General features: G+C 41.3%; 1 protein-coding gene across 1 annotated transcript; it reads right to left on the reverse strand.

Moving 5' to 3' along the window:
- Positions 1–1277: 1277 nt before the first annotated feature.
- On the reverse strand, positions 1278–14930 carry LOC125019063 (spermatogenesis-associated protein 48). The gene is made up of 9 exons (XM_047603568.1): positions 14510–14930; positions 12863–12960; positions 11223–11293; positions 10667–10805; positions 8694–8761; positions 8565–8606; positions 5850–5957; positions 5340–5432; positions 1278–3821 (listed from the first exon to the last, which is right to left on the reverse strand). Exons 1-9 carry the CDS (start codon positions 14928–14930, stop codon positions 3680–3682), a joined length of 1182 nt encoding a protein of 393 aa, XP_047459524.1. The 3' UTR covers positions 1278–3679.
- Positions 14931–15290: the final 360 nt, after the last annotated feature.

Genomic DNA, 15290 nt, shown 5'->3' on the forward strand with positions numbered 1-15290 from the left:
AAAAACTCCCTTTCTTTAGGAATGCATTATGCTGCGAGGATGTCAGAGTAAATTAAATTCCCCTCTGCACACTAAAGCATCAATTTCCTTATGGTAATTATCTGCTGGAATAGACGTGTCACTAGAAGGAGTCAGGCATGCTTGACATTTAGCCTTTTTATGGAGAGGCGATGAGTAAAAATTAAGATGGGGAAAAGGAAATTAATCTCCAGCCCAGGCAGGCATTGAGAGATCCTGGAGGATAGTGGCTGAATCAATCATGATGTTTGTGAGCCTGTTTTGAAAAGGAGCCAGTGATGAGATTCAGACCACAGGCTGGAAAATGTGAGGAGGAGGAGGAGGAGGAGGAGGAGGTGGTGGTGAGTGTTTTTTTTTTTTAGCAAGTAGAGTTGCTGTGAGGGGGTTTACTCAGCTCTATGGGTCTTAAACATAACGGCAAACAACGCAACTAGGAACTTTAGCTTATAGCCTGTATTCAGAAAAGTACGACTGATAAGATTTTTTGTTTAGATAAAAACGATCTCTTGTTTATTGAAATACTTGTAGCGTTCACTCGCTCAATCGTTCGAGAATGAGGTTAGTAAAAATCCTGGCGCCGCTCACCAGCCGAGCTGTGAGCTGATATCAGGCAAACAGGAAGGATGCACTCTCTAACATTCACTGGATTGACTTCAGTTCAAAGGAAGCACAAATCTTAACAAAATCTGCTGCGTGTGTCAGTCAGCGCCGATCAGCCACAACATTAAAACCACCAACGGTGAAGTAAACAACAATGACCGCATTGTGGCAACTCAGTGTTCTGCTGGGAAACTTTTGGACCTGGCATTCATTCGTGTGGATGTTACTTAGACATGTAGCACCCACCTAGACCAGACCAGACACCCCCACCCCTATAGCAATGACACTCCTTGATGGCAGCTGTTTAGGAACAACAACAAAAAAAAACAACCATGAAAAACAGTAAAAAGTTTTGACATGGCCTCTAAATTCACTAGATCCCAAACTGATCAAGTATCTCCGGGATGATCCATAGAGGCCCCTCATCTCATAGGATCTAAAGGCCCCCCAGTAATTGTGTTACTAGACACCACAGGAGTCCTTCAGAGGGCCCATGTCCATCCTCTGATGATTAGAAAGGTGGTCATAATGTTATGCCTGATACAAGTTCAGTTTCGGCAACAACAGATTTACTCGAAAATGATTTTAAGAGTCAACTTTATTTGACTTGAAAGTTCAGCGGAGAGTTTGTTCTGGGACGAATTAGACTGACAATTCCACATCTGTGACAATTTGTTTATGTCATTCATTTATTTTTAGGCTTATGGACAATGTGCACACGCATTAAACAGTGTCAAAGACACGAATAGACGTGTGCATCAGATTTAGCAGAGAGCTAATTTCCACCTTTAGTCCGAAAATAAAAACACAAAACAACATCCAACACAGACCCGCAGGACGTACAGAGATGTTGACGACACCACGCGACGAACACTGCACAAAAACACACAAGCACAATGCACAAAATACAATCTAAAATGTGCACCTAATGTAATGCGTTTAGTAAGATTAGTAAGAGTAGATAACAGGGTTTATTTTAAATATTAGCATTGGTATTTTACATTCACAAGACTGTTGTTCTTTAAGAGAGTTAATAGAGTTGGGGCCACTCTGTTGCCCATTTATTTAAAAAAAGAAAAACATGACAGCACCAGCGCACTTAATCAGCGCTGACCAGTGACCATTTAAAAGCGAATTAAGACCCACGGTTAATATTTGACCTCAAACTTCGGTCTAGACGCAACAATCTCGATTATTACTGGATTACACGTGAATAAATTTCATTTGACTGAACCGAAAACAAACCTGTCTCTTTGTAGCTGCTCATCCTCCGCCCCCACACACACACACACCAGTTCAAGGACATGTATTTCCAAGAATATATCAGTAATTAACGAGGAAGTGGGTTCACAAGCTGTTACTATAGTAAGTATTGCGAGACGCACAACACTTGGTTCTTATCCCCACTGTACGTGTCTGAGGCATTATAATGTATAGCAATGTGGTCATTTTGTTACACTAAATGTTATTAAATGTGATTTTTATGCACTATTCATTTATTCTTCCACCAATGTTCTATATTTAAAGCTACATTCTGAGTCATTCATCTGAATAAATACATGTTTTCTTGCTAATCACACATAGACGCCCATATGTTTTCTTGGTTATTATGCACGTTCAACAATTTTCCTTGAAATAAAATAACATTAAAGCCATCTGGGCACAACTGGCTACAGGTGTGTTCTCTCTTGTTGCTGTTTGGATAAAACGGGGTTGTAATTATCTTACCCCTGCTTTAAATTTTTGTGAGGCTAACGAGCGGCGGATGTCCTCTAAACGCCTTCCGGAGCGATGCCTCGTTTTCTTTTTTTTTGTCACGTGAACTGGCCCTTTCTGTAGCTCACCTGGCCGAGAGGTCAACGCCGTAAACAGAGGCTGTAGTCCTCTACACTGCAGAGGTGCAGCTCTGATTCTAGCCTGCAACCTTAGCTACGTTAAACCCCTTAATCTCACCTGATCACTTCCTGTTTCTCTCCACTACCGCATATCCATAACAAAGGCATAAAAATAGCTTTAAAATGTAGTTTAAAAGCACCACTGATGGAGCTGTTCTCAGTAGATGAATTGAAGTAGGTAGTTTCTTTTGCGGCAACTGTAATTTGTCACATTTATTTCTTGCTGGACACTTGCTGGTTCATTGTGGGGATGCTGTTTGTGGTGTGTGTTACGTTTCTGTGAAGCAAGCTTTCCAAAGTTTAAAATAAATCCCACAGATGTTTAATGAAATATTCTACTGAGATGCATTTTAAAAGGCGTTTAAGAAGGATTCATCTGTTCCCTTTTTGGAATTTGCAGCCGCAGCCTAGTAAGAGATGCAAAACAAAAAACAAAAAACTTTGGCCATTCATTCATATCATAATCGTCTCACTTCTGAATCCCCTTGACTTCATTAGTGATTGCACAAGAACCAACGGTGTGTTCAAGTACAAATCCTCGCGAAATGTAAATCTAAACAAACTATAGATGAAGAGAAACAGGAAAAGCAGCTCATCCCTATTTCCTGTCGAAGCGCGAAGCTGCACAAACCACAGACATAAAGCTATAGCTGGCAGGCACTTTGTAATAATGTCGAACAAACAAAAACGCCTCTAAATGACGCGCTTAGGGCAGATGCTGCAAACTGTGCTTAATGTATGATCTACGTCCTGAGTGGATTCATTTGAATAGCAAAATGTTTCTCTTAATGAATCTGTTACAAGCCACAGTTTTACGCGGTTAAATTTGCAAGAATTTTGCAAAATATTCCTACTTTCCTCCATGTGTTTGTCCCTATCTTTGCCCTTCATGGCAAAAAAAAAAAAAAAAGGTGCTGAAACACACACACACACACACTCAGTGAGAGAGTCAGTCAGTGAGAGAGCAAATGTTTAGGAGGACAATGCAAAAGCTCACTACCCACTGTTAGAAAACCACTCATCTAAATCAGGGAAATTATGATAATGGGGCATCTCATTATTCCCCTACTCACTCCGAATCAGCCCCTGACATCACATCATTATAGGTGCATTCATATAAACAGATTGGATGGCATAAATACGGAGCTGACACCTTCAGAACTTTCTCATCTGCGCCGTCTAATGCCTCCCCGAGTGTTTGCGCGTGAGACAGGAAGCGCGGGTCTCAGGGAGGGGTTGCAGGGGGCCGTGGTGGTCACCATTCGGGACAGAGGCGCCACGTGGCCGAAAACAGAACTCCCCGGTTCTCTGTGAAGACATGCAAATGTTTTTTTATGAGTCAATGCATTTCAGATCAGACGGTGAATAGTGAAACACCGGCGACTAAGACTGCTACACACTTAGAAAAATACCCTAAAGCACTCGTGTAATGAGTGATCTCTGGCAAGTTCAAATTCTGGGGACGCCTGACCGTTGCAGCAGACAGTTAATCAATCCAAGGGCTTGTCTTTTTTTCGGTTTTGGGGAAAAAATATGGGAGGCCAAGCCTAATCAGCAGAGGAAACAGATCTCAGGGGGGTGTTGGGCACCAGGAAAATGGATCTGGGTTGTGAAAAACCACCGTTACCACGAGCTGCTCTGGATTCAGCCATCTGGAGATGCCTGCTCCAAAAGCCGGTAAAGTTCGCTAAACTGGGGCCCAGCTAGGAAACAGGTTTCCACCTCCTTAACAGACAGCCAACACTCCCAGTTACCAGAGATATGCTCGAGAACTTGTTACTGTCAGTCACGGTAACCGACACTTTTCAATGTTCAGACTTTAAATTGTCTGAAAGGACACACTTTCATTTGTTTCTCATTAAGAAAATAGGTTTCTCTAATTAATCTATTAATTTGCCCTCAATTTGATCGTGTTGTTTTTTCTTTCCACTTCCCTCAGACTTAAACTTTTCAGTCTGTCTGTCTTCAGGGATGACATCATCTGTTTGTTTTTTTAAATCCTTTTTAACGCACAACTCCAATTACTGCAACCTTTTCCCACTGACCATTAACTTGCATTTCACCTGTCCACTCATGCAAAAAATTAGAAGTAGTTAGCCGATGCAAATACCTAAAGGCTTTACGGCAACGCCACTCAAATACATACGACTGAGATGCAACAGAAAGAGCACATATATTATATTTCTAGTTCAATATTTGCCCCTTTATTTATCTTGCACTGCTATTTACCTCTAACGTCAGTGCAACTAATTGCTCTCACATTAAGCGCTTTTTTATAAAATGACTAATAAAAGCTGGAAAAATGTGCAATAATACACTGACAATGTAAATCTGTGTGAGATCTGGAGTGGTAGGCAGCTGGTTTGACGTTCTTTACTGTCTTGTGAATAGATTGTGGAGCAGGATTTACTCTTAGTGTTTATAATACGAAAGTAAGAAAGTTTTAATATTCCTATAAAGATATCTACAGTGTTGAATTAAATCCAATTAAATATTTTAAGGTATTTTATTATAGGTCCACTATAAGTGTGGGTATCATTAATGGTCTCTCTGAGATGCAGTTTATCTCGTGGTGTGACCTGGTGTTGGAGGAGTGAATTAGATCGCCCTCTTGTGGCCATTTATGATAATTCTTGTTTTATATAATTAAACTGGGATAAAATAATGTATTGATTCACTGGGGCTAAAGAGAGAAAGAATACAATATAAGGAAATTATATATTAGGATGCTGGAATTAAAACATGTATTCTGTTATATGTATATATATATAAAAAGCAAAAATATGTCTTCGAATTGCTTTCACACAAACTGCTGTTTAGACTCACCCATGGGAGCCTGCAGGAGAGGAGACACCTGGCCTAGAGACTGCAGAGTTAACATGGCAGGCCTTGCCCGTGTAGCCAGGGATGGTGGTTCGACTGACAAAAAAACAAAAAATAGAAGAAAAAGTAATAAACACGTGAGAGATATTTCCAAAACACAGAATCTGCTTTCCAGTGTAACAAAAAAAAAAAAAGAAATGCTCCAAACAACATGTAAGAACTGTATTTAATATATACTTCCTGAGCAAACTGGCTTATCAAGATGCTGCTCGTAATTAACGTTGTACCCGCCCGGTGTTATAATGTCAAATATATAATAAAATCCCTACTGAGCATAATGTTTTTTGTCCCTGTCTTTGCCCAAAATCAGTGCGTAGGCTGAAGCCCGCATAGAGTGAAGGGAGTGCACCAGCAGGAGCAAATGTTCAAGAGAATAATGCAGAAGCTCACAACCCACAGTTAGAAAACCACTCAGGTAAAATGATGTGTCCGCTCGATAAAAGTGTGTCTCACCGCGCTGTGGGCGTGTACGGGGGGACGATGCTCCTCTTCAAGGTCAGCGGGTGAAACTGTTCATCTATGTTGTCGATGTTGTTCATGTTCTCGGAGCCAATTGTGCCGCTGCAAAAAGAAATAGAAAAAAAAGAGACAGGAAACCAACAGAGCAAGGTCAGTTTTCACCTCTTGGATTTGTGAGGCTGTGCAGGTTTTAGGCACCACTGGAACGAAGAAAACAAAACAATGCACAAACTTTTTTATAGATTAATGCAATATTTTTTATTTTGCTCTTCTTTTGCTGTATTCTGGAGTTTTCTGGCCTCCGACCAAGCAGCAAACTCTAGGGCTGTAAAATTAAGCCTGGACATGGACGTGCCAAAACACTCACTTGAGCCTGGCTCCAAAAGCACTTCAATCTCCACAGACCTCCAAGTTAAAATGAAAACTTTACAGCAGAAATAAATGTTTTTCGCTCAAGGCAGGTTTCCCATTCAGGACAACTGTTGATTTATACAAATTGTGCCCATTTAAACTGTATCAGTGCTTAAACTTAACGCATAGTTAAGTGGCTGCAACCTTCTGGTTTCCTCCCAGTGATGACTGAGCTCGAGGCCAAACTAACAGCGCAGAGAGGTCAAGTTGAACAAGTTGAAGTGCGTCCTTCTGACAATACAGCACATTCCAGCACAGATAATGTTGTTTTTTTTTTGTTTTTTTTTTTATGTGTGCTATAGAATTTTAATTTTTTTACACACTATCATACTTTTCTTTCTATGTATGTCCCAACACCTCTGTTGTAAAGTGTGTCGATGTCCCCACAGTCAGTAGATTGATCTCCAGGGGTCGCGTAGACAACAGGCAGACGAGAGGTGGTATTATAATAATAATAATAATAATAATAATAATAATAATAATAATAATAATAATAATAATGATTAGGTCTTGGGCTGGTCTCACAACCCTAACCCTAATCTCTTGAGTAAGTCTCAACAAAACTTCTTGTGCTTCTTGTGAGGGCTAAAGATTTTTTTCAACCAAAATCCTCTGCAGTATTTAATACAACTGAGAGCGTCCTCCACCACCTCCATCACATAGTAGCTCAATCAAAATTAAACAAAAACTACTGGACGGGAAGTGATAAAAGCTGCACTGATATATATTCTGGTGCACCTCTTGCATGACTACATGGCATTTACACAACCAGGGTTATCAACATCACTAGTCTAAAAATCAAGGAGAACAAGGCTCACACACAGTTTCTGCCCTCAGGCCCTCAGACTCCTGAACAGCCATCACTTCTCGACTATCAGTCCCAAAGAGCTGGAGCTCTTTATTCAACTCAGGTTTCAAACTTTTAATTAAGGCGACTTCTCCTGCACTTTGTTGTAGTCTATTTTTCATATATATCTACAGTATATACTGTATATATATATTTCGTTTGCTTTTCAAATTGCATTTTATGCTCTGAACTGCTGCTGCCGTTTACTGTGCGTACAACAATAAACATCTCGAACCCTGAAACATGAATCCAGTTAATTCTACCGTTGTTTCTAACTCTCGTCCCTTGAGATGTCGTTTACACCTGCGCACTCCTCCGCACGTAACCTTTACATCAGGGGTGTCAAACTAATTTTAGTTCAGGGGCCACGTACAGCCCAATTTGATTTCAAGCGGGCCGGACTGGTAACACAATAGCATATTAAACTATAAATAACAGCAACTCCGAATGTTTCCCTTTGTTTAAGTTCAAAGAAGAAAGAAGATCATGAGACTGTTTACATTTAATGAACTGCACTATTACAAGACACGTAATGAACAACCAGACATTTATTAAGAAAAATAAGAACAATTTCTTCTTCAGTTCTAGGCCTCAGTGTTGTGTTTTGTCTCTCAGCTCTTACTAAAACGGTGTGAACCCTTGGAATAGCAGTTAATGTTATTGATCATTGTAATTTTATCACTTTGCAAATTAATTCCATAGGCCAGATTAGACCGAGTGGTGGGCTGCTGCATATGTTTGACACCTGTGCTTTATTGTTCGTTGGAGACCTCAGCTGTAGATTTGGCGTCTTCCGTCTATTTACATGATCACACTAATGACTTGAAGTGGAATATTTCTGATCTTGAAGTGCAGTCGCATCATTGTCATGTCCCATCATTTCTTACAAACTGCTGATGGCTAAGCTAGTTAGCTGGTGTTTTCTAGTGTTTTACTTCCGTGGCTAGGCTAATTAGCTGGTGTCTGTTAGTGTTTTAGTTCTGATCCTAGCGGAAGGGAGAGATGTTGGTTGAAGTGTAGTTGCATGTCGCATCACCTCTATCACCTGCTGCTGCTGTGGAGTAGGCTAGGTAGCTGGTGTCTAGTAGTATCTTATTTCTGATCTTGGCAGAAGAGAAAGGTGTTGGTTGAAGTTTAGTTGCATGTACCATCACCTCTATTACCTACTGCTGCTGGCTAGGCTAGGCTAAGCTAGGCTAGTTAGTAGTTAGCTGCTGGTTGGTTTTTCAGTTGGACTAGGCTTCTAAATGAGATCATTGCACAAGGGATTGTAACATCTCGTCCTATGTATTAATGAATATGTGGCAGGACACCTTTCTGTAACTAAACATAACTGAATGAGATGAATGAATGTTTGAGTACATTGTTATGCGGCCGGATGCTCTCGTGACACGATCAAACATCTGTGCGAGACAGCTGCTGCGACCCATGAAACATCGAGCACTACTCACGTGTATAGAGGAATCTGACCCGACCTCGGACATCCACTGCAGCTGAAAAGAAAAAGGACAGTGCATTTTCTGTAAAACTAGAGGTGGGTGTTGAGGTTTTTCGACTCAGATTGGCTGCTGAAAACTTACAATGATACGGGTTTCTTGGCGTCGCTCCTTGAACGAAGCTGCCTCCGGTTCCACTCGGCTCCTATAGACTTTGAGTGGACAGGATATAGGTATGACTTTATCATCAAGACCAAAATCAACCATGTGCATGTTGGGAATTTGGATTTAAAACACACTGACTGTTTTATTCAACCTTTAAGTTCATCCCATTAAGATTAAAGATCTCTGTTACGAGGGTAAAACTCATTCAGAGTTACTAAGTTTTGAAGTTTTTAGAGGTTGGACTGTTGGTTTCCTCCATGCAGCAGGAACATAAAAGCTGTCTTTTCAATTAGGAACCACAAACTATTATTATTTATTATTATTAGTTTATTGAATTAGGACAATGCTCATTAATCAACACTGATGCATAAGTCATCAGTATAAATGTGCCAGACTTAGCACAAATGCTAACTTTCAGCCGTAGTCCCGAGGCAGGTACACAACACAGACACAGAAAACAACAATCATACAATAGACAATTACCAGAACCAGACACAGATAGACAATGTCAAAACAAACCACAACAAAGGACGCAGACAGACAGTAAAAAAACAGACAAAACATTTCACAAGGCTGTGTGAGTACATGTCTGGTTTATTTTTAACCAGTGTTTGAGATTTGTTTTTGTTTTAAAGTAAGTAGCAGTTTCGGATGTGTGGCGGTAACTTGTTCAAGGAATGTGTTCCTCTTACAGATAAAGCCGTTTGGCAGAATTTAGTCCTACGCCTCAGTACATTACAGCCACTTCTAGTTAGAGCTCTCGTTCTTCGTCCTTCAGTGTTTTTTCTCTGAATAATAATGAAAGGGAAGAGGTTTCATGTCTGAAATTTTAACTGCCTTCTTAAAGAGACTAGAAATTGCAGCACATTCTCAGAGCAGAGACTGTATTTTCCACATTTCAAGCTCAAAAGAGAAGATGAGCATGTAGGAATAACGCCAAGAAACGTACCAATGACTAAGGCCATTTCAGTATATAACATGCAGTGGTGTGTAAGAGATCCACGCAGATGTTTTCATGTATAAGCCCTCATCCTAATCAATTAAAGATAAACAAAAAGACATAAATAAGGAAAAACAAGACTTGTTTCTGTGATAAAAATCAATACACTGGACATGCGCCTTAAAAGATAACTGATCATCCATGAAAAATCCCAGAGTGTTTACTATTTCAGCTAACACCACAGGGCCTGTGTTCGCTGCACTGAAGGAACTCATCATCCGGCGCCATAACACAGTGCAACTTTAACAGCTTCTCCGCGCTGAAGTCTGTAGATGAGAGAGTATAAGATCCCAGCCTGCAGGAAGTTTCCAGGTGGGGCACAAACAGGATCAGTGCAGTGAAAACACAAACACGCAGAAGCAGCATCGCCGAGCGAGAGACAGCGAGAGACTGGCGGAGCTTTGTGGCACAGCTGAATAGGTGGATGAGCCCAGAATCACTGTGTTATTCAGGGCTCTGCAGCTGAAGTGGAAGGGATTATCTTGCTCAGTTGGTTTTGGTCTTTTCATAGGATTTGATGTTTAAAAAAGAGAAATACGGCATCTCCTTTATCTGCCTCCGTCAGTCTGCGTGTCGCATTTTACGTTGTGCACCAGGCAGCAGACAGGAAATGTGCTGCATTGTTTAATCACATTTATCCCTTTGGTTAGAACCAAGTCGAAAACACAAACAGGTCCATGCATGGGTTAGCACGGTGAGTGGGTTTCATTTTCTCTTTATTCTGACACTAATTAGTTTCAGGTGTATTATTTAAGGTATTTTTTGTGATGATAATTTTAGTCCTCATAAGGAAGGTGATGCTGGTTAATTATCTCAGAGCAGAACTTTTGCTCTATCCGGTGTGATGTTCTGTTTAAACCGTGGTATATGTCTGTCTTTTATGTGGAGGAGTTAGTATAAACTTTGCAGCAGAAAAGAAAACTAGTGCACTTGAACTTCGTCCACGTCTCACCTGCCACAGCTGTGGTCGGCTGTGGTAGCGCCTCGATGAGGGACGCTCGCTCACTGGGTCTGCACGTTTCTCCAGGTTTATTTCTGGCGCCTTCGAGTGCGCCGGCAACTTTCTGTCCCAAAAAACTTCCTCATAACTCCTGCGAAAGAAACAATGGATTTCTCCCCATTAAACGCGTGAAATAAGCTCCTGGAGTGCTATTGATTAAACCCGATTCCCAGAAGTTATTTGCTTTAATTTGAATTCTTAAACACCCCTCCTCTTCATCGTACAAAAGTGCATTAGACAGCTTATTAACTGCGGAACATATTCCTCCCCGAGGCTTCAAGCGAGGCTACAGTTCATCTGCATGATTTCATTGAGCAGCAATTAATACAACAAGAGGACTCGGTGCTCCCTCGTGACATCAGTAGAGCACAAAATCAAACCTATTCTCTTCCAATAACCCTCAAAGAGAAAAGAAAATCTGTGCGGACTTCACATGATGGATTTCATGGGAAGTGAGCTTTGTTTAGCTTTATTATAAGTAGGCAAGTAAGGGCGACGGCGTTCTGACCTCTGTGTTGCAGATGTGTATATGAAGTGTTGAACTGCTGCTGAGTTTCCCAGATCAGAAGAGAAGGTGCCCTTAAAAAAAATATTTAAAAAATGATGGTTCTGTTACTTTTTTTAGCATTTATTTTGTACTGAACCTTAAAAAAAAGGATGGATGAAGTAATGTCTCATGAAATACCTGTACAGCATATATTCATTATGTTTAACCAGTCATTTTTAGAGCATGCAATATAATATAACGCTCCTCACGTGTTGCTCTTACCTCTGATACAATCTGCGGAAACTCAATTTTAATATTCATGAAATGTAAATGTCTAATGTGGTCGACTACGGCCCGCTCTGTGGCGATGTGGTGATATTTTGAGCTAAATGGCTCACATGCCCACAGTGGCAGTGCTGATTACTAAATAGCTGATCACCACGCTCACCATTTAGTGCATTAGCATGGAACGGCTGCTGCTAATGTTTGTTTTCGCATTAGCCCTAACCAAGCTGCAGCAGGGTGGAAGCTGGGTATTAGTTTTGCAGACACCAGGTTGAATTACATTTTATTTATTTATTTATTTATTTATTTTTGTTTTACTTATTATTGCTGCGAGAAAAACAAAATTCAAAATACTGAAAAAAATAGATTAAACCCCTAAACCCTCATCTGTGTTCATCCAAATTCCATGACTGGGAAAAAAATATATATATATATATCCCCTCGTGCCTTAAAATGGATCCGGTGTAACTCTACACTTTTACCTCATTTATTATGCGTGGCTCTATTAATATGCAAATTAGCCACAGCTTCTATCTCCACCCACATCTGCTGCTCGGCTGCAGTTCTGACGAGTCACACATGTTTTTGGAGACGCGGGGGAGACCTGCACAATATCAGGAAGGTGGTCATAATGTTATGCCTGATCAGTGTATCTGCTGCATGTCTGCTTCCTTCTCATAACTCTTCTCTTAATATTCCTGTGGATGAACTACAAAAGGCTTACATACATATATATATAAAGCATCCTTTACTGAAGCATACGCGCAAAACGCTACTAAATAAAGCAATGTGCAATTAACTGTGTTTCCATAGTGATGAATTAGCTTTTTAAACATCCAGAAGTGTCCTTCCTTAGACCTGTACACAGTGCAGTTTTAAGCAGACTGCAAAAACTGCAGCTCGCCGCATTGTGCATCGCTCTTCTCTAACCCCACATTGACTATCCACCACAACATGGAGCCTCTCCCCCCTAACCATTATAATGTATGTCAGGATAATTATGATTACTTCAATTAGGAGACTCAAAAACAAAATAATAAACCAAGATTATGTTCTCTAAGTGAGCACATGCCCACATCATAGGAGGGACCCGCAGAGAGCTATGCGTTTATGAATTATTTTATATCTGATATGCACTTAATTAATGCAGCGGTGCTGAAATGCAGCTGTAACCACGTTGTCCACAAACAACGGCAGCAGCTTTAGTCCAGATCGTCCGCAGAGGAGCAGACTGAGCGCATGAATCAATGAGCGTTTATGTGCTCGGAGAATTAAGCAGGAAAAATGACAGGGAAAATGATGAGTCAGAGTGTTCAATTTCTCGGTGGGACAAAAAAAAAAAAGAGGCAACTGAAGACGCAAGTCAATTCACCCACCTGACGCCCGGCATGTTTATCAGGGAGGCGGCCGCGTGTCGTCCCCTCGGTTGACGTCCTCAGTGAGCGCGGCTGAATGTCAACAGGACCGGCTGAACCTTAGGACGACACGACAACAACAATGTGCACCGGGCACATGCAAATTGTGAACTATAACTATGCGCGGTAGTGACTGCTCTGAAGGTCAAACTATCCTGCAAGGAGTCCCTGGAGCAAAATAAATAAATAAATGAATAAATAAATCAGCCGGGGGGCCTCAACTTGACCACCTCTCATTCCTCTCACACAGCACACTACAAATGGCAGCTTAATCTTAAGTGTACAGTATTTTCCCTAGAGGTGCCAGCTAAGAAGCACTCCTGCACATAACCAGACACTAGAAGCCCAGGGTTCCCTGTGTGCCGGCTTGTTCGTGATCCTTTGTAAACAGGAATGTAAATAGAACGTAAGCACGCTACGAAATGTTAAATGCTGTGTGCAATCCATCGCCTGTCCCTCACAGAAGCTGAAACCAGCACAGACACTGGGCAAACAGAGAGAATTGCTGCATATTTGATGAAACTTCTCACTTGTGTACCTGCAACTAAAGCATGAAGTGGAAGCAGTGGTGACCCTCGCTCCTCTGAGGCCCCAAACAAAGATGCACGACTCCTACTACTCTCAGCACAAACTAGCAAAATCTGTCATAACGTAGACAGAAGGGGGTCTGTGGAGCATCGCTGTTTCACTTCAGGGTCGGAGGTTTGAAGAGGTTCATGTTGTCATTGCAAAATATGCTAAAAAGCTCACCATCTGGGGCCTCTTTTCTGTATTTTCTTTAACAGTTCCTTGGTTTACCTGTCCTTTCCAGTGCTCCCCTGATTAGCCCTAGCAGCTACAGTTAGCACGGGGTCGGTAATATTTGATTAAAAGGAAAACTTAATGCTTCATGATAAATAGTAGTCAAGGCAACAACATGAAAACAGACATGACAGTTGAGCGAGAAGCAATTAAAATATTTCACTGGTCCCTCCGTCAGACACAGTGGTCAATAGCTGGTTTTAATAAGACCCTTATTAATGCTGCAGCTAATGATTTGACATAATATTCTGTATTTTATTTATAATTTATTTAATAGTTTTAAAGTTATTAGTTTTCTGACCCCGCATGGTACACCTAACAGAACTATGTTGCAGGCCTGTATTAATACACCTGTAGACTTCTTCTCGAACAAAAGATCTAATGAAACAAACATGAACCGGGCAGCATCCGTCCTTTGTGTTCCCTATTTTCTCTTTTGCATTTTGTATTCACAATCTGTATATTAATACTTTCTCTTGTCTAGTATTTTTTATTTTTTTTTTTTCCTGTTGGGACTAAGTGAACAGTTTCATTAATCTTCAAGCTAATAAATAATTTAATTAAAATTCTGACTAAATATTTGAACAGTCTGAAACACAAAGACACTCAGCCGACTCTCATATGAGACCAAAACAAGCAGAAAATGCTCACAGTTGGTTGTTCATCAAAATCCCTGCTAATTATATTTTGTGTTTAATCAGCTAATTCACTAAGATTCAGAACCAGTGTATTTTAAATAAAATGAACATGAATAAACATCAATCATTCACTAGTCCACACACAAAACATAACCTTGTGTTATTGTACCGCAGAGTCTTGCTCTCAGAGCTGCATCAGGGATCCTCCTGGAGTCCCAGGCCTCGTCCTTTGACAGGTTCGCACAGAACCCAGGTGAGACCGGGGCTGTTTGAGGCCGCTCTCCGAAACCTGGAGGAACCCGCAGCGCCGAGGCCACGTGGCGAAAGTCGATGAATTTCCGTCGACCTTTGACCCCGAGATCCACCTCAGCCCCGGCACTCAGCTGACCGCAGCAAGGGTCCAACAGGGGCACGTCGTCCCGCGAAGGAGCCGGGGCCGCACGCTCGGCCGGGGTGTGAAGCCCAGGAGAGAGTGCGCGTCCGGCTCCCCGTCCATGTCTGCAACCGTCCCGGCTGAGGCTGGAGTTCAGCCGCCTGATGACGTCGAGCTCTGTGGAGAACGGCTTGGAGGAATCCAAATCTGCAGTCATCGCTGTCTGCACAGAAACTCAGAGAGAGGCTGTGTGTCTACGCGGGGAGCCCTTGTTGCCCAGAGACCGTCTTTGTTTGCTGCTCAGGTCAAATTACCAACATGCACAGAGGCCACGTGATCTGCTGGCTGCAGAGGTGTTAACATACTTAACACAACATTTATTCTGTTTTTATTTTGTTAAAATAATGTGAGATTCACAATCATCCCATAGTATTTTTATGTATATATATATTCTAAATGAACCGATTCACCACTGGGGGACGTTTACAGATAATAATGTTTCATCTAATAGCTGCTGTATTTTGGAAAATTTAAACTAACAATTCATCACGCGGCCCAAATAGAAATGTTCCATCAG

This window comes from Mugil cephalus, chromosome 13 (assembly GCF_022458985.1).
Source record: "Mugil cephalus isolate CIBA_MC_2020 chromosome 13, CIBA_Mcephalus_1.1, whole genome shotgun sequence".
NCBI lineage: Eukaryota > Metazoa > Chordata > Actinopteri > Mugiliformes > Mugilidae > Mugil > Mugil cephalus.